This window comes from Leucoraja erinacea, chromosome 4 (genome assembly GCF_028641065.1).
Source record: "Leucoraja erinacea ecotype New England chromosome 4, Leri_hhj_1, whole genome shotgun sequence".
In the NCBI taxonomy this organism is placed as follows: domain Eukaryota; kingdom Metazoa; phylum Chordata; class Chondrichthyes; order Rajiformes; family Rajidae; genus Leucoraja; species Leucoraja erinaceus.
In genome coordinates, this window is record NC_073380.1 from 1,303,781 (window position 1) to 1,328,291 (window position 24,511).

The window sequence follows — 24,511 nt, forward strand, 5'->3', positions numbered from 1 at the left end:
TCTCTCCATTCTCTCCATCCCTCCCGTCTCTGCAATTTAACATATCTGTTTTCTCACTCACTTTAATAAAAGATCCTTAACAATAATTGTAAATTGTTCCCGTCTCCACTGAGGCTGCCTGAACCTGCCGACTGCTCCCTGCATTCTATGTTTAAATTTTATATTTCTACATCTGCTGTTCTTTGCTCCATGGCAAAGGGGAAGTTGAAGTTGGGATGACAGATTGCAGGGAAGACAAGGTTGTTTTTCACAAATTAAAGTGATGATGACAGATCTCAATTTGGAAAGAAGATAGACAAAATGCTGGAGTAACTCAGCGGGACAGGCAGCATCTGTGGTGAGAAGGTATGGTGACGTTTCGTGTTGAGACCCTTCTTCAGACTCTTCTCCCCAGAGACGCTGCCTATCCCACTGAGTTATTCCAGCATTTTGTGTCTAACTTCGGTTTAAACCAGCATCGCAGTTTCTTCCTACTCAACTTGGAGAGAGTAATTAACAGTAAAAAGCCAACATATCAGCCTGCAGACATACATTTTGGATTATTTATTTCTGGGAATCTGGACGATTTGCAAAGCTTAATTATATTTTATACATTAGGAAACTAATAGATCAAAAAAGTAGCATGAAGAAGAACATAAACATAGGGTACAATGCTTGCACCCGACATCAAACTCACCATTTTCATTGCTTCTCCAACTTGTCGAGCCTGATCCTCAAGCTGATCCTCTATTTCTGTGACCTCTTGACGAACTGCACGTCGTAGTGTTTGCAATCGTTTCACTTCGTCTCTGTAAGAATACAATTGTTAATTGAATATGTTGGTCAATGTATTGAGTACAGCAGTTTTCTCAAAATTGTTAGTTCATTTAATCCGTTTATTTCCTATCAATGACAATGAATAGATCACTAGATCACTTCAGAGTTCACATGAACTTCAGACAGTAGTGAGTTGACAATGGATCAGGTGGATCAAATGTATGGGGATAACAAATTTTACTTAAAGATTATGAATTAATTAATTCTTTAAAACACATGAGTTTGTGGCAGTAGATGGTAGGATGAAAATTACTAAGTGCAAATTATTCAATTTAGATTTGCTGTGATTAGATTTGGTAACCCAGTAAATAATATACTGCATTAGTAAGAATATCTATAAACGTCCACGTATGTATACTTAAAAAAATGCCAATCCAGAAGAAATAATAAGTGCTTGCGAGAAAGTTATAGTTATAATCATGGGGAATTATATTCTAGATTTTAACTGGAAAAAATCAGATTTGAGGCCAGACACTCCCAGCTCCCACTTTCCTTTGTTATTTCCAACCTTCACTCAAATTGCTGTTGGTCTTTTTTAACTGTGTGCAGATCTAGTGATTACATTCTAAAAGGGGATATGGTGATAATGGCAAGGCTGCAGAGATATTCAAAGATGATATCAAAAATGTGAGTTGAGAGGATGAACTGGCTGAAGAAAGTTGAATCATGTAAAAAGCTCATGAACATTATGAAATGTTTTGACAGGATAGATACAGAGAGGATGCTTCTGTTTGTGAGGAACAGCATAAGTAGGGACTACCATATAACCATATTACCATATAACAATTACAACACTGGAAACAGGCCATCTCGACCCTTCTAGTCCGTGCCGAACACGTATTCTCCCCTAGTCCCAGCTACCTGCGCTCACACCATAACCCTCCATTCCTTTCCCGTCCATGTAACTATCCAATTTATTTTTAAATGATAAAAACAAACCTGCCTCCACCACCTTCACTGGAAGCTCATTCCACACAGCCACCACTCTCTGAGTAAAGAAGTTCCCCTTCATGTTACCCCTAAACCTCTGTCCCTTGATTCTCAAGTCATGTCCCCTTGTTTGAATCTTCTCTACTCTCAGTGGGAAAAGCTTATCCACGTCAACTCTGTCTATCCCTCTCATCATTTTAAAGACCTCTATCAAGTCCCCCCTTAACCTTCTGCGCTCCAAAGAATAAAGCCCTAACTTGTTCAACCATTCTCTGTAACTTAGTTGCTGAAACCCAGGCAGCATTTTAGTAAATCTCCTCTGTACTCTCTCTATTTTGTTGACATCCTTCCTATAATTAGGCGACCAAAATTGTACACCATACTCCAGAATAGGCCTCACCAATGCCTTGTACAATTTTAACATTACATCCCAACTTCTATACCCAATACTCTGATTTATAAAGGCCAGCACACCAAAAGCTTTCTTTACCACCCTATCTACATGAGATTCCACTTTCAGGGAACTGTGCACAGTTATTCCCAGATCCCTCTGTTCACCTGCATTCTTCAATTCCCTACCATTTACCATGTACGTCCTATTTTGATTTGTCCTGCCAAGATGTAGCACCTCACACTTATCAGCATTAAACTCCATCTGCCATCTTTCAGCCCACTCTTCCACTGGCATAAATCTCTCTGTAGACTTTGAAAATCTACTTCATTATCCACAACCCCACCTATCTTAGTATCATCTGCATACTTACTAATCCAATTTACCACACCATCATCAGATCAGATCATTGATGTACATGACAAACAACAGTGGATCCAACACAGATCCCTGTGGCACCCCACTAGTCACTGGCCTCCAACCTGACAAACAACCATCCACCATTACTCTCTGGCATCTCCCATTCAGCCACTGTAGAATCCATCTTGCTACTCCACCATTAATACCCAACAATTGAACCTTTTTAACCAACCTTCCATGAGGAACCCTGTCAAAGGCCTTACTGAAGTCGATATATACAACATCCACTGCTTTACCCTCATCAATTTCCCGTGTAACCTCTTCAAAAAATTCAAGAAGATTAGTCAAACATGACCTTCCAGGCACAAATCCATGTTGACTGCTCCTAATCAGACCCTGTTTATCCAGATGCTTATATATATTATCTCTAAGTATCCTTTCCATTAATTTGCCCACCCCTGACCTCAAACTAACAGGTCTATAATTGCTAGGTTTACTCTTAGACCACTTTTTAAACAATGGAACAACATGTGCAGTACGCCATTCCTCCGGCACCATTCCCATTTCTAATGGCATTTGAAATATTTCTGTCATAGCCCCTGCTATTTCTACACTAACTTGTCCTAGGGAATATCCTGTCCGGACCTGGAGACTTATCCACTTTTATATTTCTCAAAAGTGTCAGTACTTCCGCTTCTTTGAATACCAATATCAATCAGCGGGCCATCGGATGAGGAACTGAGAATAGCGAGGAGAATTAAGTATTCGTAACCACACGGGGAAAGATTGAAGTGAATGGTGCAGAATTATTTAGGGAGGGCCTAAAGAAAAGAAAAGAGCATTACATTGATAGATTTAGAAGGGGAATTTGAAAGGAAGCTATGCCCCACTCTCCCATACTCAGTCCCACTCCGCACCAACACCCTGTTCCTGAACCCCTTTCAGCTGGTACACCCACATTCCCGCCCTCTCAGCCATACAGTTTCCCAAACTCCTTGCGACATGCCTATTGACCTCTCCATCATGCACCTGCCCATGTTCCCCATGACATACCTGGTCCACACCACATGATACACCAGATCACACTACCCACCACACACCTTAGCACACACCTGCTCTCACGCCTTGTGACGCACCAGGTTCATGCTCACTGTCACACAATTGCTCACAACCCCATCAAACACTTGCCCACACTCCCTGTCACACACCTGCTCATGATCCCTATTACACACCTGGCTGCACAGACCGTCCCACACTTCTGGCGACACAACTGCCCACTTGCAGTCACACACCTCCCCACACTCGCCATGATACACCTGCTCACCGCCCCACCATACACCTCCTTACAATCAAAGGGATTACCAAGGAAGTTAGAAATCACAATAAGGAAATAGGAAGATCTTGTAGGTGAAAGGTTTTCTACATTTCCTTATAAGCACATACACAATGGCATTACTGATATTTACATCTTATTGTCAAATACTATTTTTCTTCATCCATAATAAAATGTTTTGCCAGGGCAGCATTGTGGCACAGCAGTAGAGTTGCTTCCTTACAGTGTTTACAGCGCCAGAGACCCACTTCGATCCCGACTACAGGTGTTGTCTGTACGGAGTTTGTACGTTCTCCGTGTGACCGCTTGGGTTTTCTCCGAGATCTTCAGTTTCCTCCCACACTCCAAAGATGTACAGGTTTGTAGGTTAATTGGTATAAATGTAAATTGTCCCTAATGTGTGCAGAGTAGTGTTAATGTGCAGGGATCACTGGTCGGCGCAAACCCGGTGTGCCGAAGGGCCTGTTTCCATGCTGTATCTCTAAATTAAAGTTGGTAATCTTCATCTTAATAATTCCTCACTGTATTAACCTTCACATACCTCTCTTGTTCAGTTAAAACACTGTAGACTGAAGCCTGCTGTTCAATGATGTCCTGCTCGATATCCACCAATCTATTCCGAAAACCCCGCAGACATTTCTTCACGGTCTCTATTTCTCGTAGAACCTGCTGGAAATTTAAAGGACATTGATTATTTTTGAAGAACCATGATTGAATAGAAAACGAACTGCAGATGCAGGGAACTGCAATATAGGCAGAATGTGCTGGAAATACTTTGCAGGCTGGAACTGTGCAGAGAGAAACAGAGTTAACATCTCACGATGAACCAAGCTCTGGATCTACCCTTGGTTTATAATAATGGAAAGGTGAATAAACCATTTGGAAATTAAACAACCTGTAGGACAGTAAAGATGACCAAACCTCAGTGGCATCACGTCTCTGGCACTCAAATTGAGTTCAGTTTAGTTTAGAGATACAGCGCGAAGATAGGCCCTTCGGGCCACTGAGTCCGCACCGACCAGCGATCCCTGTACATTAACACTATCGTACATACACAAGGGCCAATTTACACTTATACCAAGCCAATTAAGCTACAAACCGGCACGTCTTTGGAATTTGGAGGAAACCGAAGATCTCGGAGAAAACCCATACGGTCACGGGGAGAACGTACAAATGGCGTACAGACAGCACCCGTAGTCAGGATTTAACACGGGTCTACTGGCACTGTAAGACAGCAACTCTTCTGTTGCGCCACCGTGCCGCACATAATCTATTTCTTTATATTTCCTTTTCCCCTGTAAATGCAATCCAGATGCTACCAAACATGAGATGCAGTGGCATTAGATTCAATTTTTTAAAGGACAATTGTATGCTAATTTAGTGCAAGTTTGTCATTTTTATGTCATTTACAATGATAAATTCAACACATCAACTATTATGTAGAAGAAGTGATGATACTAGATTTGTGATCGGTTATTTTCTACCCAGGCAGTTTGAGAATCAGACCCACTTTCATAATGAGCTCTGTCTGAAGAAGGGTTTCGGCTCGAAACGTTACCTATTTCTTTCACTCCATAGATGTTGCTGCACCCGCTGAGTTTCTCCAGCATTTTTGTGTACCTTCATAATGAGCTCTCCTGGCACAGTGCTCTATGTCTAGAATGTTGTCATATTTATTCTGTTTTATGACATAGACATTGCCAGCAAGATCAGCACATATGACCAATCCTCAATTTCCATTAAGAAAGTGAGCTGCCTTCTTGAAACTGCCATCCTTCTGGTTGGAAATATATAAAAGGTCAATCTCTCCATTAGTGCAGCCTGACCTTTTGGACATAAACCATTGACCTGACATTCACAACATTTAACACAGACACAGAAGGATTATCAGTTTCTAAATGCCCTATTTTACTTGTGCTATCATATATATTACCCTTATTCAATCTGTGCCAGAAACAACCCTCTCTGCAGTTTAACAATACCTTTTCTATCTTTCCTTGTATAATTGAACAATGATGGAAAAAAACCTGTCCTTATTTGGATTTGGAGCGCCGCGGAGCCTGGGATTGAGTTCGCCGGGGTCTGAGCTCCAACCGGCGAGGGCTGAGGACTACGAGTGCCCCGGTCTCCGGGGAGGAGGCATCCGCTCCAGACTTTCCAAGCCGCTGAGGAATGTTTCACCCGACGCCGGAGTTCCATCTTCACGGCAAGAGGGCCCTGAAAATTATCGGACTGGCTGCACGGCCACAAATGGGCCCCGACCACGGGTGTTTCACAGAGGAAGGGGACTTAACTTTCTGGTGCCTTTCCCCACAGTGGAAATGTTTGATTCTGCTGTGGGGGGACGTTTGTGTTGAACTCTATAATGTGTTGTGTCCATTTTCTTTATTTTTTTTAACCTTTTTCTATGGTTTGTATGGAAACTTATTATTTAATTGATGTAAAGCACTTTGGTGTCAATGCAAGTTGACTTAAAACGTGCTATATAAATAAAACTTACTAACTTACCAGATACAACAAGGTGAGCTTGATACTGGATAATATTACTCACAGAAGCAAAGCCTCTATACCTCGAATACTTCCAAATATATTTCTACATGCCATCTCTATCCCTATCCCCTCTTACGATGCGATCCTTAACTTTCATTCTCTCGTATCTCCTCCTACCCCATCAGTACCACATAGTCTGCCATGAATAATTAACTCACCATAAAAACTAAGCTCTTCGATGCTGAATAACAATATTGTTTTGCCACATCTCCTCCATTTTAGGCTAAATGTGAAGGTAGGGAAGGAAGAACATCCAGACAGAAGTCGGACAGTTTCTTCCCAGCTGTTATCAGGCAATCAAATCATCCTACCATAACCAGAGAGCAGTGCTGATCTACTATCTACCTCATTGGTGACCCTTGTACTATCCTTGATCAGACTCTGCTGGCTTTACCCTGCACTAAGCGTTACTGCCTTATCGTGGATCTATACACTGTAAATGGCTCTATTGTAATCATGTTTTGTCTTTCTGCTGACTGGTTAGCACGCAACGAAAGCTTTTCACTGTACCTCAGTACACGTGACAATAAATTAAACTAAACTAAACATCGAAACAGAGGGGTAGCTTCTCTGAATGTGACAGGCTGGAGGAGAGAGTCCTGTTCACGGGCAGAGAGGACGTTGAAGCCCAAACACTATCAAAGGTCGGAAATGTGACGAGTCTACTCCTTAACAACCCTAACATGAGTGCTGCTCAGTTCTTATATAAATGGCTATGTAGCAAGTGTATAACATCATTTTTGAATAGTCCACATGGATTTCAAAATGCAAAGTCTTCAATATGGAAGTAACAGAGAGCGGACAATAACACTAATTTATCTTGAGTTTTAAAAGGATTTCGATAGTTGGTTTCAGGACAGAAGGCAAATGGTGGGAGTAAAGCCTATCTGTTATCAGTGAAGGAAATGGTTGGTGATGTTCTGCAAGGATCAGTGATAACATCTTAGCTGCTCACATTTTAATGATTTAGAGTTGAGAATTAAATGCACAACGTCTAAATTGTGAATATTATTGAAATAGGAAGATTGTACTGAGATGGACTGTAAGAAATTCCAAAGATCGCATTAATAAATTTGCACATTTACAGAATAAGCAAGTAATTGACAAATACATTTCAACACAGTTAAATGCAAGGTTGTGCAAGGATGGGGGACAGATTAGTAACTTGTTACTGTGAAAGTTGGAATCTGGATGGGATAAACAAAGGGGGCATTAATCAATTAAACCTTCTCCAGAGGTTAGTAAGGATGGATAAGAATGGGAAAAATAGGCTGATTACACCAAAATAGTTAAGAACCTATTTTGCATTTAGAGTACTCAATGCATTTCTGGTGGCCAAATTATTTTTTTTTTAAATAATAGAGGCACTGGCAATAGGTGCAGAGAAGGTTTCCTATTTTGCAGGGTGGAAATGTCAAAGTAACTGTAAACTGAGATGAGCAAAGTTTAAAGAAATTGTGCTGAGAAAGTATTTTTTTCCCCCAACACAGAGAGTAGTGTTTGCCCGGAATGTGCTGCCAGGGGTAGGTGTGTTAGCCTGGAGGCTGATGTGATATTGGGATTTAAAAGGCTTAAGATGGGCACATGGATATGCAGGGGATGGCCCTCGTACAGGCAGAGGAGATTAGTTTAACTTGGCATCTTGTCTGGCACAAACAAAGGGCCTGTTCCTGTGCTATACTATTCTGTATTCTATAAATACAAAGGTATACATGGAAACATAGAAAATAGGTGCAGGAGTAGGCCCTTGGGCCCTTCGAGCCTGCACCTCCATTCAATATGATCATGGCTGATCATCCAACTCAGTATCCCGTACCTGCCTTCTCCCCATACCCCCTGATCCCCTTAGCCACAAGGGCCACATCTAACCCCTTCTTAAATATAGCCAATGAACTGGCATCAACTACCTTCTGTGGCAGAGAATTCCAGAGATTCACCACTTTCTGTGTGAAAAATGTTTTTCTCATCTCGGTCCTAACAGACTTTCCCCTTTATCCTTAAACTGTGACCCCTTGTTCTGGACTTCCCCAACATCGGGAACAATCTTCCTGCATCTAGCCTGTCCAACCCCTTAAGAATTTTATAAGTTTCTATAAGATCCCCCCTCAATCTTCTAAATTCTAGCGAGTACAAGCCAAGTCTATCCAGTCTTTCTTCATATGAAAGTCCAGACATCCCTGGAATCAGTCTGGTGAACCTTCTCTGTACTCCCTCTATGGCAAGGATGTCCTTCCTCAGATTAGGAGGCCAAAGCTGTAGGCAATACTCCAGGTGTGATCTCACCAAGACCCTGTACAACTGCAGTAGAACTACTTTGCTCCTATACTCAAATCCTTTTGCTATGAATGCTAAAATACCATTCACTACATGGTCTACATGGAGACTGATGCACCTTTTCTTAGCAAAAATCACTGGAAACGGATACACTTTTTCTGGATATCCAGACAAGTAACTATTCCTAACAGAAGCAATTCAAGCACTGGCCAATAGTGTAATCTTAATCCATGGGAATCCTGTGTAAATGGTCACTTTTTTTTCTTTTGCTGCCACGGATTGTACAGGATAGAGATAAAACCCCTGTTTGAGTGGTACCACAACAACAACCTCTCACTCAAACTTGACAAGATCAAGGAACTAATCGTTGACTTCAGATAGGGGAGGTTGGGAGATCACACACCAGTTTTCATTAGTGGGTCGGCAACAGAGGGAGTTAGCAGCTTTAAATTCCGGGGCATAAATAATCCCAGTTAAGTTTACAGCTCAGTTTAGTTTATTGTCACGTGTAAAGTATAGTGAAAAGATAACTGGTCCTGGGCCCAACACATGGAAGGGGCACCACAGTTGCAGAGACCTAGATTTGATCCTGACAACAGGTACTGTCAGTATGGAGTTTGGATGTTTTCCTTGTGAGCTTTTTCTGGGTGCTTCCATTTCCTTCTACACTCAAAAGACGAGCAGGTTTGTAGGTTAATTGGCATCTGTAAATTGCAAATTGTCCCCAGCGTGTAGGATTGTACTAGTATGGGGTGATCACAGGTCGGCATGGACTCAGTGGGCCGAAGGGCTTTCTTACACGCTGTATCTCTAAAGTAAAATCTAAAGTCAAAGAAGGCATACCAACGCCTATTAGTTATAACTTGCTTTAAGTGTTTAAGTCTACATGTTTGTGATGCTGTCGCAAACAAGATTTTTCATTGTTCCTGTGCCTCACCGTATTTGTGCACACGATAATAATCTCAATTTGACCCGACTTGTGTAAATGGAACTTCTAAATGCTAACAACCTTTACTTAGCTGATTTAACCATATAACCATATAACAATTACAGCACGGAAACAGGCCATCTCGGCCCTACAAGTCCGTGCCGAACAACTTTTTCCCCTTAGTCCCACCTGCCTGCACTCTTACCATAACCCTCCATTCCCTTCTCATCCATATGCCTATCCAATTTATTTTTAAATGATACCAACAAACCTGCCTCCACCACTTCCACTGGAAGCTCATTCCACACCGCTACCACTCTCTGAGTAAAGAAGATCCCCCTCATGTTACCCCTAAACGTCTGTCCCTTAATTCTGAAGTCATGTCCTCTTGTTTGAACACCAGTTACATTCCAGATAAAGTTACTTGAACATATGACTATATAAATTTACAGGACAGAAAAATCATAATCTGCACATCTATTTCGTGTTGGTTTTTTTCTTTTTTTCACCTTTTTTTTGTTTATTTTATTAGAAGTTAATACAGTACAAAACAATACAGTGGTACCTAATTTTAGGTGCCAACTATGTCATAACGTAATACATTCTATGTACAACCTCTAGTTTTATTTTTTTGAAAAGGAAGTAAGAAAAACAAAAAAAAAGAAAAAAAAAAGAGAGAAGAAAGAGGAAAAATAGATAGTAGAAAATAGAAAAACGTGAAGTGTGTATATAAGAAAAGAAAAAGTAGAAAGTAGAAATAGAAGAAAAAAACCCTTAAAAGAGAATTTTTCAAATCTGTGTTCGGAGATGTAGATCTATCCGCGTCATGAACTGAAATCAGCAATCTTTACAGTACCGCTGCATCACATGATTCCAAAAAGTCGATGAAAGGGGACCAACTCCTTAAGAATTGGTCATATTTATCTATTAGTCGGAGTCTCATTTCTTCAAGGTGTGCTATGTCCATCATATTCCTAATCCACATTTTAATAGTTGGTATAGCTGTATTTTTCCAAAATTAAAGTATCAATTTCTTTCCAATTATTAACCCATAATTAAAAAAAAACTTTTTGGTCTTTATTTAAATTGATATCTTCTACTACTATTCCAAATATAATCCATTCCGTATTAGGTTCTATTCTTGACTTGAAGAGCTTTGTAAATATATCAAATATATCTCTCCAAAATTTATTCAACTTTGTACATCCTACAAATGAATGTGTTATATTAGCATTTTGAATCAAACATTTATCGCATCTGGGAGAGACGTTTGGGTAGAATTTATTCAACCTCGTTTTTGAATAATATAGTCTATGTAATAATTTGAATTGAATTAAATTATGTCTTGCATTAATGGAACAATTATGTGTATTCATCAAATACTTTTCCCCATCTATCTTTCGGGATCTTTATCATTAGTTCATGCTCCCAATCTTCTCTTAGTGCCTCTGTTGAGGGTAATTCTCTATTTAATATACTATTATAAAAATATGATATTAGTTTTTGTGAATCAGCCTTAATATCCATTTGTTCTTCTAAAGGGTCTAAAATATAGTTTGAAATCTATGTACATTTTTCTTTATAAAGTCACATATCTGTATATATTTAAAATATTAATTATCATTCAGTTTAAATTTTGACTTTAATTGTTGAAATGATAACAATTTGCCCAATTCATACATATCTCCTACTATCCTAATCCCCAGTCTATCCCATTGTTTATATGTTTTGTCGATAAGAGATGGTTTGAATGCAGGATTGTTCAATATTGGGGTTAATACTGATAGATTATTTAATTTCAAGGATAATTTTATTTGTTTCCAAAATCTTATTGTATTGTGAATAATTGGGTTCTTCTTATATATTATACTATTCAATTTTATCGGTGAGACCAAGATTGTTCCTATATCGTACGGGAAACATCCTCTTTCTCCATTCTTATCCACTCCAACTAGCGAGTGGAACTATCCAACCAGTACATTATGTTCTTAATATGCACTGCCCAGTAGTAATACGTAAAGTTAGGTAATGATAAACCCCCAACTTCTTTAGGTTTACACAAATGCTTTTGTTGAATTCTATGTGCTCTATAATCCCATATAAAATTAGTGATATTAGAATCTATTTTTTTGAAAAAATATTTTGGAATATATATTGGGATTGCTTGAAACAAATATATTAATTGTGGTAAGAAAGTCATTTTTATAGCGTTAATTCTACCTATCAATGCGAGCGGGAGCGTTTTCCAAAATATAATCATATCATTCAGTTTATTTAATAGTGGCATAAAATTGGCACTAAACAATGATTTGTGTCTTCTCATAATTTGAATACCCAAATACTTGAATTTTTCTGTTGCAATTTTGAAAGGGAATTTTAATAAGTGTCTTGCATCCTGTGGTTTTAAAGACATCATTTCGCTTTTATTCCAATTTATTCTATATCCTGAAAGAGAACCAAATTCCTCAATTAGTGTTAATAAGGTGGGTATACTCGTTTGTGTATTAGTAATATATAAAAGAATATCATCAGCATATAATGAAATTTTATTCTTTGAGTCCTTAGTATTATATCCGTGAATATTCGGATGATTTCTAATCTTTTCAGCCAGCGGTTCCATCATAAGGGCAAATAGCAATGGTGATAAGGCACAACCCTGCCTATTACCCCTTGATAAATAACATTTTGGAGATAACATATTATTAGTTAATATTTTTTCCGTACGTTTATCATAAAGTAGTTTAACCCATCTAATAAAATTCTCTCCCGTATTAAATTTTTGGAGTAGCTTATATAAATACTGCCATTCTACCTGATCAAATGCCTTCTCTGCATCCAGCGTAACAACTGAAATATCTTCAATGTCCTCCTTGTGAGAGTACATTATATTGAAAAGCCTTCTCAAACTATTAAATGATTGTCTTTTGGGTATAAATCCCGTTTGATCCGGGTTTACCAATTTGTTAATATAATTATTCAGTCTTCTAGCTAGAATCTTTGCTAAGATTTTCTGATCTGTATTTAGAAGTGATATAGCTCTGTAAGAACCCGGTTCATCTAAATCTTTATCTTTTTTTGGTATGCGTTATTGTTGATTCTGCTAAAGTTTCTGGTAGTTTATTTTCGGTATAAGCCTGCGTGTATAAGTTGAGTAATCTTGGTACAATTGAGTCCTGAAATCGTTTATAAAATTAATTACTAAAACGATCTGGTCCTGGGGTCTTCCCATTTTTCAATTAGTTTATTATTTGTTTTATTTCTTCACTAGTAACCCGTGCTCCTAATTCCTCTTGTTCTAAACTATCCAATTTAGGGAGGTTGCAATTATCTAAAAAATTTGTAATTTTACTATCATCTGTATTTATTTTAGTTGTGTATAAATTATGATAAAATTGGGCAAACCTTTTATTAATATCCTTTGGTAGTGTTAGAAGCTCACCCTTATCAGATTTAATTTTAGTGATTGTATTTTCCTTTACTTGTTGCTTCAGTTGCCTTGCTAGTAATTTATATGCCTTATCCCCAAATTCAAAGTGTGCCTGTTTTGTAATTTGGAATAGTCTTATTACTCTTGCCGATAATATTCTATTGAGTTTATATTTCAATAAGGTTGTCTTATTATGTTTATCTATGGTTGGGTCAGTTGCATTGTCCAGTTCTATTTCCTGTTCTATCCGCTGAAGTTATCTTTTATTTTCTTTATTTTGAAAACTTTGATAAGAGATTATAGCACCGCGAATGTATGCCTTAAAGGTTTCCCCATAATAGCGATACAGAAATACTTGGCGTCTCATTTATCTCGAAAAAATTTTTTGTTTGTTCTTTTATATATTCATAACCCTGTGGGTTATTTAATATTTGTGCGTTGAATCTCCAAAAAGGTTTTATACCCGGCATTCCCTCAATTTTAAGTATAAAAGTCAGTGGTGAATGATCGGAAATAATACTATTATGGTATGATGGTTTAGTCGTATACGGGATTGATTTTGTATCCAATAAGAAATAGTCAATTCGTGAATAAGTTTTATGAACCGATGAATAAAACGAATATTCCCTTCCAATTGGGTTTGCTATTCTCCAAACATCAGTTATGTTATGTTATTATTTTTTATATAAGTATTTAAAAATTCACAGGTCTTAGTTTTAACAAGACACTTCCCTACCTTTATTGATTTATCTAAATATGGGTCTATAACACAATTAAAATCTCCCCCCATTATTATATTTTGATAATTATGCTCTGCAATTATATCTACTATTTTCTTTAAAAATTGGGGGTTATCAAAATTAGGCGCATAAATATTTATCATAGTTAATGGTGTATTATAAATTTCTCCCGTGACTATAACGTATCTTCCCTCTTTATCAGATATGGACTACTTTAATTTAAAAGGTATTATAATGGCCATGCCTCTTGCTTTAGAAGTTAATGCGGAGTAGTAGGTTTGACCCATCCAATTTTCCCTTAATCTGATCTGAGTTTGTCGTTTCAAATGCGCTTCTTGTAGGAAAGCAATATCCGTGTTTAATGATTTTAATTGTGCCAGAATTTTACCCCTCTTAATTGGCTCATTCGCACCTCTAATGTTCCAACTACAGAAAGTGAGACCTCCGGTGTTTATTCGACTATTATCTTGCATTGGCTATTATTATCAGAATGTATGATTCATGTGATGCAGCCAAGTACCTCGAAATCCCGAGTCCAGGGTTGTCCTTCATAATTTCTGCACTAGTTTTACATCTCCTGGCACTATTAAACATAATTAAGGGAAAGAGAAAAAACATAAAATGAAGTGTTCATAAAGATTGTTAAATCATACAACTCATAATAGTGAATAAACAAAAAAACTGAGTGTAAGTTATCAAAAAAGCGATATCTTACAAAAAAGCCACCTATGGTGGCTAAGATTAATGTTAAATTGACCTCCGTCGATCGAATTATGCACTGGGCTTTGTCCCCCTAGTAAAGTATCATCCAACATTAGTCGGTTTCATCCACTTATAACCAAAATTATCATGTCAGGTCAATTAATAGCTAAAAAATTTTAAATAAAATAGAAGAAAAGCTAGAAGATTTAAAATAAAATAAGTTATTATCGGTTAAAGTACCTCGTCATTAATCACACTTTTCATTAACCTGTATGTTAGTTAATTCATAAATAATATTTAGAATATCTGTCTAACCTCCCCATCCTACTATATAGTTAGTCATGTTAGTATAGTACATTAAACATTTATCGTTAATTAAGTTTATTGCTTATATATAGTTAATTAGTTAGTTAGTTATATGCTGTATATCTTTTTCTCATCTCAGTCCTAAAAGATTTCCCCTTTATCCTTAAACTGTGACCCTTGTTCTGGACTTCCCCAACATCGGGAACAATCTTCCTGCATCTAGCCTGTCCACCCCCTTAAGAATTTTGTAAGTTTCTATAAGATCCCCCCTCAATCTTCTAAATTCAAGTGAGTACAAGCCGAGTCTATCCAGTCTTTCTTCATATGAAAGTCCTGACATCCCAGGAATCAGTCTGGTGAACCTTCTCTGTACTCCCTCTATGGCAAGAATGTCTTTCCTCAGATTAGGAGATCAAAACTGTACGCAATACTCCAGGTGTGGTCTCACCAAGACCCTGTACAAATGCAGTAGAACCTCCCAGCTCCTATACTAAAATCCTTTTGCTTAGAATGCTATCATACCATTCGCTTTCTTCGCTGCCTGCTGCACCTGCATGCCTACTTTCAATGACTGGTGTACCATGACAGCCAGGTCCCGTTGCATCTCCCCTTTTCCTAATCGACCACCATTCAGATAATAGTCTACTTTCCTGGTTTTGCCACCAAAGTGGATAACCTCACATTTATCCACATGATACTACATCTGCCATGCATTTGCCCACTCACCCAACCTATCCAAGTCATCTTGCAGCCTCCTAGCATCCTCCTCATAGCTATCACAGCACCCCAGCTTCGTGTCATCCGCAAACTTGGAGATTCAAGTTTGCATTCAATTCCCTCATCCAAATCATTAATATAAATTGTAAATAGCTGGGGTCCCAGCACTGAGCCTTGCGGTACCCCACTAGTCACTGCCTGCTATTCTGAAAAGTACCCGTTGGGCTACTTCCTTAAGTACTCTGGGATGCAACTTGTCTGGCCCTGGGGATTTATCGGCCATTCAATTTACCTAACACCACTTCCCGGCTAACCTGGATTTCACTCAGTTCCTCCATCTCATTTAGCCCCCGGACCCTTGCTATTTCCGGCAGATTATTTATGTCTTCCTTAGTGAAGACAGAACCAAAGTAGTTATTCAATTGGTCTGCCATGTCCTTGTTCTCCATGATCAATTTGCCTGTTTCTGACTGCAAGGGTTTAGTTAAAACATTTGTTTTAACTAATCTTTTCCTCTTCACATATCTATAAAACTTTTGCAGTCAGTTTTTATGTTCCCTGCCAGTTTTCTTTCATAATCTATTTTCACTTTCCTAATTAAGCCTTTTGTCCTCCTCTGCTGGACTCTGAATTTCTCCCAGTCCTCTGGTAGGCTGCTTTTTCTGGCTAATTTGTACGCTTCATCTTTTGTTTTGATACTATCCCTGATTTCCCTTGTTATCCACAGATGCACTACCTTCCCCGATTTATTCTTTTGCCAAACTGGGATGAACAATTGTTGTAGGTCATCCATGCAGTTTTTAAATGCCTTCCATTGCATATCCACCGTTAACCCTTTAAGAATAATTTGCCAGTCTATCTTGGCCAATTCACGTCTCATACCCTCAAAGTTACCTTTCTTTAAGTTCAGGACCCTTTTTTTTAAATTAACAATGTCACTCTCCATCCTAATGACGAACCCAACCATATTATGGTCACTCTTGCCCAAGGGGCCACGCACAACAAGTCTGCTAACCAACCCTTCCTCATTACTCAATACCCAGTCTAGAATAGCCTACTCTCTCGTTGGTTCCTCTACATGTTGGTTTAGAAAACTATCCCGCATACATTCCAAGAAATCCTCTTCCACAGCACCCCTGCCAATTTGATTCATCCAATCTATATGTAGATTGAAGTCACCCATTATAATTATTTTACCTTTGTTGCACGCATTTCTAATTTCCTGTTTGATGCCATCCCCAACTCCACTACTACTGTGAGGTGGCCTGCACACAACTGCCACTAGCTTTTTCTGCCCCTTAATGTTTCGCAGCTCTACCCATATCGATTGCACATCCTCCAAGCTAATGTCCTTCCTTTCCATTGCGTTAATCTCCTCTCTAACCAGCAACGCTACCCCGCCTCCTTTTCCTTTCTGTCTATCCCTCCTGAATATTGAATATCCCTGGTTGTTCAGTTCCCAGCCTTGGTCACACTGGAGCCATGTCTCCGTGATCCCAACTATATCATATAGCTGATCTGGCTGGAGGAGCTTAAATAGATGATAAGTGTGGACAGATGAAAAAAGATGGTAGAATTGTGAGGGCAGAATCTGCCCATTGCTGACAACCCAAAACAAAAGAGAATGCTGGAAATAGCAAAAAGTCCCCAATGTCATAACTTCAGTCAAAATTTGCCAGGTATAACATAAATAGGAAAAGCTGGTTATCTGAACATGTTGAATTCAATACTAAGCTGAAAGGGTTGCAAGTGCTTTGACAATGTCTGCTGGGCTTCACTGAAAGTGGCCCAAGACAGAGGTCAGAATGGGAGTTGGATGAGGAATTAAAATGACAAGTAATTGGAAGCTCAGACTTAACACGGGTGTTCTGCAAAATGATCGCCTAATCTTTGTTTCATTTCTCCAACTCCCTGTATTTTTATTGCTTGGGATGCCACAAAACAATTTATTAACATTTCAGTACTTTATAAGTGTACTCACGATTGTTTTACCTTATACATATAATACGGTAATATACAAAATGCAAGGGAAAGCCAGATTGGAACAAAATGCAATAGGAAATGCCTACCAATATTTTAGTTTAGTTTATACATGGAAACAGAACTTTCAACCCACCAGTTCCATGCCAACCATCACTGTTCACACATCCCATTCTCTTGTCCACTACCTACACATTAGGAGCAATTTTCAGAGACAAATTAACCTAAAACCCCACATGTCATAAGTGATAGGAGCAGAATTACACCATTCCGCCCATCAAGTATAGTTTGCCATTCAATCATGGCTGAGCTAGCTCACCCTCCTAGAAACATAGAAAATAGGTGCAGGAGTAGGCCATCCGGCCCTTCGAGCCTGCACCGCCATTCAATATGATCATGGCTGATCATCCAACTCAGTATCCTGTACCTACCTTCTCTCCATACTTCCTGATCCCTTTAGCCACAAGGGCCACATCTAACTCCATCTTAAATATAGCCAATGAACTGGCCTCAACTACCTTCTGTGGCAGAGAAGTTCCAGAGATTCACAACTGTGTGAAAAATGTTTTTCTCATCTGGTCCTAAAGGATTTCCCCTTTATCCTTAAACTGTGACCCCTTGTCCTGGACTTCCCCAACATCGGGAACAATCTTCCTGCATCTAGCCTGTCCAACCCCTCAAGAATTTTGTAAGTTTCTATGAGATCCACCCTCAATCTTCTAAATTCTAGCGAGTACAAGCCCAGTCTATCCAGTCTTTCTTCATATGAGAGTCCTGACATCCCAGGTGTTTGGGATGTGGGAACAACATAACAACATTTAAAAGATGGGCACATGAGTTAGAGGGTAAGCAGATGGGACTAGCGCAGATGGGCATCATGATGGCATGGGCAAGTTGGGGCGAATGGCTTGTTTGTGTGCTGTATGACTCTATGTCTCTAAACCAGAGCACCCAGAGAAAACCCACGCGGTCAGAGGGAGAACATGTAAATTCCAAGTATGTGAAGAGGAATAAATTAGTGAAGAGCAAAGTTGGACCCTTGAAGACCAAAAAAAGTGAATTTATTATGGGGAACAAGGAAATGGCAAATGAGTTGGACATGTACTTTGGATCCGTCTTCACTAAGGAGGACACAAACAATCTTCCTGATATACATGGAAACATAGAAAATAGATGCAGGAGGAGGCCATTTGGCCCTTCGAGCCAGCACCACCATTCATTGTGATCATTCCCCATCAATAACCGTGCCTGCCTTCTACCCATATCCCTGGACTCCATTAACCCCTAGAGTTTTATCTAACTCTCTCTTAAATCCATCCAGTGACTTGGCCTCCATTGCTCTCTGTGGCAGGGAATTCCATAAATTCACAACTCTGGGTGAAAACGTTTTTTCTCACCTCAGTCTTAAATGACCTCCCCTTTATTCTAAGACTGTGGTCCCTGGTTCTGGACTCGCCCAACATTGGCAACATTTTTCCTGCATCTAGCTTGTCCTGTCTTTTTATAATTTTATATGTTTCTATAAGATCCACCTCATCCTTCTAAACTCCAGTGAACACAAGCCTAATCTTTTCAATCGTTCCTCGTATGACAGTCCCGCCATCCCAGGGAACAATCTCATGAACCTACGCTGCACTGCCTCAATCACAAGGATGTCCTTCCTCAAATTAGGAGACCAAAACTGTGCACAATACTCCAGATGTAGTCTCACCAAAGACCTATACAACTGCAGAAGAAGATTATATAGTAGTGGCCAGAGGATCCGGGATGACGGAGGAACTGAAGGAAATCCACATTAGGCAGGAAATGGTGTTGGATAGACTGATGGGACTGAAGGCTGATAAATACCCAGGGCCTGATGATCTGCATCCCAGGGTACTTAAGGAAGTGGCTCTGGAAATCGTGGATGCATTAGTGATAATTTTTCAATGTTATTTTGACTCGGGATCAGTTCCTGTGGATTGGAGGGTAGCTAATGTTATTCCACATTTTAAGAAAGGCGGGAGAGAGAAAACAGGGAATTATAGAGCAGTTAGCCTGACATCGGTGGTGGGGAAGATGCTGGAGTCAATTATAAAAGATAAAATAGCCACACATTTGGATACCAGTATCAGTCCGAGTCAGCATGGATGTACGAAGGGGAAATCATGCTTGACTAATCTTCTGGAATTTTTTGAGGATGTAATTAGGAAAATGGACAAGGGAGAGTCAGTGGATGCCGTGTACCTGGACTTTCAGAAATCATTTGATAAGGTCCCATTTAGGAGATTAGTGGGCAAAATTAGGGCACATGGTATTGAGAGTAGAGTGCTGACATGGATATAAAATTGGTTGGCAGATAGGAAACAAAGAGTAGGGATTAACGGGTCCCTTTCAGAATGGCAGGCAGTGACTAGTGGGGAACCGCAAGGTTCGGTATTGGGACCGCAACTATTTACAATATACATCAATGATTTGGATGAAGGGATTCAAAGTAACATTAGCAAATTTGCAGATGACAAAAAGCTGGGTGGCAGTGTGAACTGTGAGGAGGATGCTATGAGAATGCAGGGTGACTTGGACAGGTTGGGGAGTGGCAGATGCATGGCAGATGAAGTTTAATGTGGATAATTGTGAGGTTATCCACTTCTGGTAGCAAAAACAGGAAGCAGATTACTATCTAAATGGCGTCAAGTTGGGAAAAGGGGAAGTACAACGGGATCTGGGGTTCCATGTTCATCAGCCTATGAAAGTAAGCATGCAGGTGCAGCAGGTAGTGAAGAAAGCGAATGGCATGTTGGCCTTTATAACAAGAGTCGTCGAGTATAGGAGCAAAGAGGTCCTTCTGCAGTTGTACAGAGCCCTAATGAGACTACACCTGGAGTATTGTGTGCCATTTTGGTCCCCTAATTTGAGGAAGGACATTCTTGTTATTGAGGGAGTGCAGTGTAGGTTTACACGGTTAATTCCCGGGATGGCGGGACTGTCATATGCTGAGAGAATGGAGTGGCTGAGCCGAGTTGGGAGCTCCAATGATGCAGAGACTCAACCGGCACCGGCCTGGGATCTGATCGCCCGGAGCAGGGAGCTGAGATTCCCCCCCCGATGCAGGAGCTGATTTCCCTGATGCGGAGGGCCCAAACGCCGCCGGTTACAGGAGTCAAGATCGTCCCATCAACAAGGCCCCCCAAAGAAGGGACGAGATTGAACATTATTTTGCCTTCCATCACAGGGAGGAATGTGGAGCAGTCACTGTGGTGGATGTTTATGTTAAAATTGATTTTTGTGTGTTCCTTTGTTTTTTATTACTACGATTGCCTTGGCAAATGAAATTCCTCGTATGTTGTAAAACATACTTGGCTAATAAAGTATTATTGTGATTGAAGTCAATTAACATAAACCTGTATGTCTTTGGAATGAGGGTGGAAACAGGAGCACCACGCAGAGAAAACTCAGTCACAAGGAGAACGTACAAACTCGTACAATCATGATTGAACCTGGATGTCTGGCACTAAGGCAGCAATGCTACCACTGCACCACCTAATTCTAAACAAATCATATGAAATTAGTAATGAGTAACATAGATGCAGCATTCCTACATGATCTCAGTTATTAGCACAGAAATAATGATTCAGATATTTGGATTGTATCACTAATTCAAGGTTAAGAACAAGACAAAGGAGACAATTCCTTGCAAAGGTAAGGAGTGCTTTACCAGAGCTGCTTAATCAAGTATATTTAGAGAGTAGGCTACGGAGGAGGAGTAAATGTGGATGGAAAGGAAGAGTACCTGAGCAGGTTATGCTTAAAATTAAAGTCCCCCCTTTCCTTGAAAAAAAATAGGTTATCCAGTGTAGTTTATTATTAGTTTAGAAATACAGGCCCTTCGGCTCACTGTGTCCATGCCGATAATCGATCACCCATACACTAGTTCTATGTTATCCCACTTTCACATCACACACAAGGGGGAATTTACATAAGCAAATTAACTTACAAACCTGCACCTCTTAGCAACCTGGGAGGAAACGGATCACCTAGAGGAAACCCATTTGCTCACAGGGAGAACGTGCAAACTCTGCAGTGGCAGCACCCATGGTCAGGATCGAACTAGGGTCTCTGGCGCTGTGAGGCAGCAAATCTACGACTGTACCACCCTATTTATTTGTTTTTAAATAAATGCAAAAGTAAATGAGAAATAATAGTTCAGATAAGGGGAAAACATGGCAGCGCAACTAGAAATACAAAGGTGGAAATGAATTATCGATTCAGTGGGGATCATTGATCTTTTGTTGACTATTTGAAAATAACGCAGCAAATGCTGGAAATAATCAGATCAGGCAACACCTGTAAAATGAGAAACAGTCAGTATTTCAGGTCCAGGATCCTTTTTTTTCCCTATCTTTTTTCAGTTCTAACAAGTTACTTTTCAGTAGATTAGAAGGCGAGATGCGATGGGTGGAACACAGGGGATATTTCTGACGGGATGAGATAAAGCCCCAGGCACTGGTGTTATCCCCACCCCTCACTCTCCCACTGGGCATGCAGCCTCACCCACTGAGTTCCTCCAACAGATTGTTTTTATCCTGATATAGAGTCTCGAAGGCTGCAACCAGTCCCAGATAGAAGATGAGACAATGTTCCTCAAACTCAGTACATTGAGTCAACATGCAGTCAACATGGTTGGAAATCATTTGGAAATTCTGTGATGTATCACTATATTTATGCGCACTACATCGGAAAAAAATGATTTGTGGCTTATCTTGCAGTTCAAGAATTTTATCGGTTTCCATGCATTTGACACTTTACTGCCTGAAATGTGTGCATAATGGTATCCAAAAGGGCAGGAGTTTTCCCTATACCTTCTATATTAATAATTTCAAACAGATTGTAGTTGGTATGATTGGTAAGTTTGCAGGTGATACCACAATTTGTGGTATAATGGACAATACAGAAGGTTATCTCAGATTACAGGAGGATCTAATTTAAATGGGGAAAGTAGGCCAAGGACTGGCTGATGGAATTTAACTCAGCCAAATGTGAGGAGCTGCATTTCGGGAAGTTAAACCAGGGCAGGACATACACAGTGAATGGTAGGGACCTGGGGAATGTTATAAAAGAGAGAAACCTATGGGTACTGGAACATAGTTCCCTGAACGTGGTGACACGTGTGGACAGGGTGGTGAAGAAGGCATTTGACACACTCGTCTTCATCAGTCAGTGTATATAACTCCAGGATTCCACAACATTTCTCCCACAAGGTAAATAATTTAAAAAAAAATCTTCTCATGAAAATTATAGTCGTTACACACAGTTGACTCACCGGAGATCCAGAGATAACTCTTGCAGTTTGTTGCAATTGCTGTAAAGTCTTGATGAGCTGTGCCTCTGAGTGTGACATAGCCATCTTTGATGGGGATTTCATATTGCTAGTTTTGAAGCATATTGATGAACAATGTTGAACACAGGAACAATGGTGACAGCAAAGGCAGTGAACTGGAGTGATAGCAGTTTGGTTCTGAGTATTCTGCTCGACAATATATAGTCCGGTATCCAGTGAAACTGATTTCGTAAATTTTCTGACAGATTGAAACATCTTAATTTGGTCAGGTTGGCTAGTTTTAACAGTGAGCTCCCCAGTGTTATACTTAGTCTGCACTGAAGCATCCCTCAACTTGCCACTTTCTTGAAATGCAGATGGTTTGACAGGGTCTTCACTTAACTGAAATAACAGTGGTTGTGGGTCTGACAAATGAACGTCTGTGACAATTTCTGGCAATTTTTCCTGAGGAATTTGGATGGTCACTAACTTGCTTAAAGCAGTGGAATGTGGTAAATGGAGGCTTGGCTCCTGCTGGATTGCAGGTATATTGTTCACAGTTATTGCATTCATGCTTACAGAGTTATTATTTTGGGTGTCGATATCATCATTTTCCTTCTGGGTCTGGTTATTTTTCCAGACATCTGCATCAGCAATGGAATCATGCTTTGTTGCCTTAAAAGGTGTTGTGGGCAAATTACTATTGTTGTCATTTAGTTCACTTTCCTCCCCTGTGACTTTATCAATGCATGTTATCCTCTGATGATCATCAAAGGCATGAGGATTGTGATCAAGATTTCCCACCGTAATTTTTTCCTGTTCTTGAGAAATATGCAATGTTGTGGATGCTTCTGAACACTTTGCTTGATCACTGTCAGTAGATGCAGAATGTGAGGTTGGATCAGTCATGTTGTCCGTTGCTTGTCCTGGATTGCTGACATGGACAGGCCATTGCTTGCTTTCTTGTGAGGAGGCTCGGCTGTCCCAGCCAAAGTTTTTCAATGTATGCAGAATCTGAAAATATTCAAATTGGTAGTTGAAAAATCATGCTTTTATTTTTACAGTAACAGAGATTGAAAAGTTTACAACAGGAGTAAGGAGTACTCAGCTGGTTGGGCAGCATCCGAGTGGAGTCCGCCAATTTTTTTCTTTTTCACCCAGAGAGTTGTGAATCTGCGGAATTCTCTGCCTCGGAAGGCAGTGGAAGCCAATTCACTTAATGTTTTCAAGAGTGAGATAGATTTAGCTCTTAGGGCTAACAAATTCAAGCGATATGGGGGAAAAAGCCAGAACAGAGCTGATCAGCCATGATCATATTGAATGGCAATGCTGGCTCAAAGGGCCGAATGGCCTACTCCTGCACCTATTTTTTTATTTTTCTATGTTTCTAAATTCTGTTTTGCTGCTCTTTTATGTTTATACATTTAAAGTGCTAGAATGGCCATTTAATACATTCAGATCTCTACTTTCTACATGTCCAAACGTGGAAATTACAGAAAGAATGAATACATTAGACTCTAACAGGCAATTTACACAAAAGACACACATAACTGAAGTCATTAACCAGATAATCTACCTTAAGTATGAACTTAAGTTTCTATCTGCACAGATGCTGCCTGGGCTGCTGACTGCAGCCATCATTTTCTATTTTTATTCAAGGTCAGGTTTAACCTTCAGGTGAAGTGGGTTTAATTATTGGGGATAATGAAGGCAGAGCTGGTTATAATGTTGTGCATTCTGGAGATATATCTGCAGAACATT

At 39.7% G+C, this 24,511-nt stretch overlaps 1 protein-coding gene across 1 annotated transcript in view; it reads right to left on the reverse strand.

Annotated features, from left to right (window-relative positions):
- Positions 1-24,511, reverse strand: part of itprid1 (ITPR interacting domain containing 1) — a 107,882-nt gene that overhangs the window by 17,843 nt on the left and 65,528 nt on the right. Inside the window, exons 11-13 of the mRNA XM_055633499.1 lie at positions 22,754-23,764; positions 4,372-4,499; positions 677-788 (exon numbers count right to left, since the gene is read on the reverse strand). Of these exons, the coding sequence (XP_055489474.1) occupies positions 677-788; positions 4,372-4,499; positions 22,754-23,764 (1,251 nt within the window). The remainder of the gene's footprint in view (positions 1-676; positions 789-4,371; positions 4,500-22,753; positions 23,765-24,511) is intronic.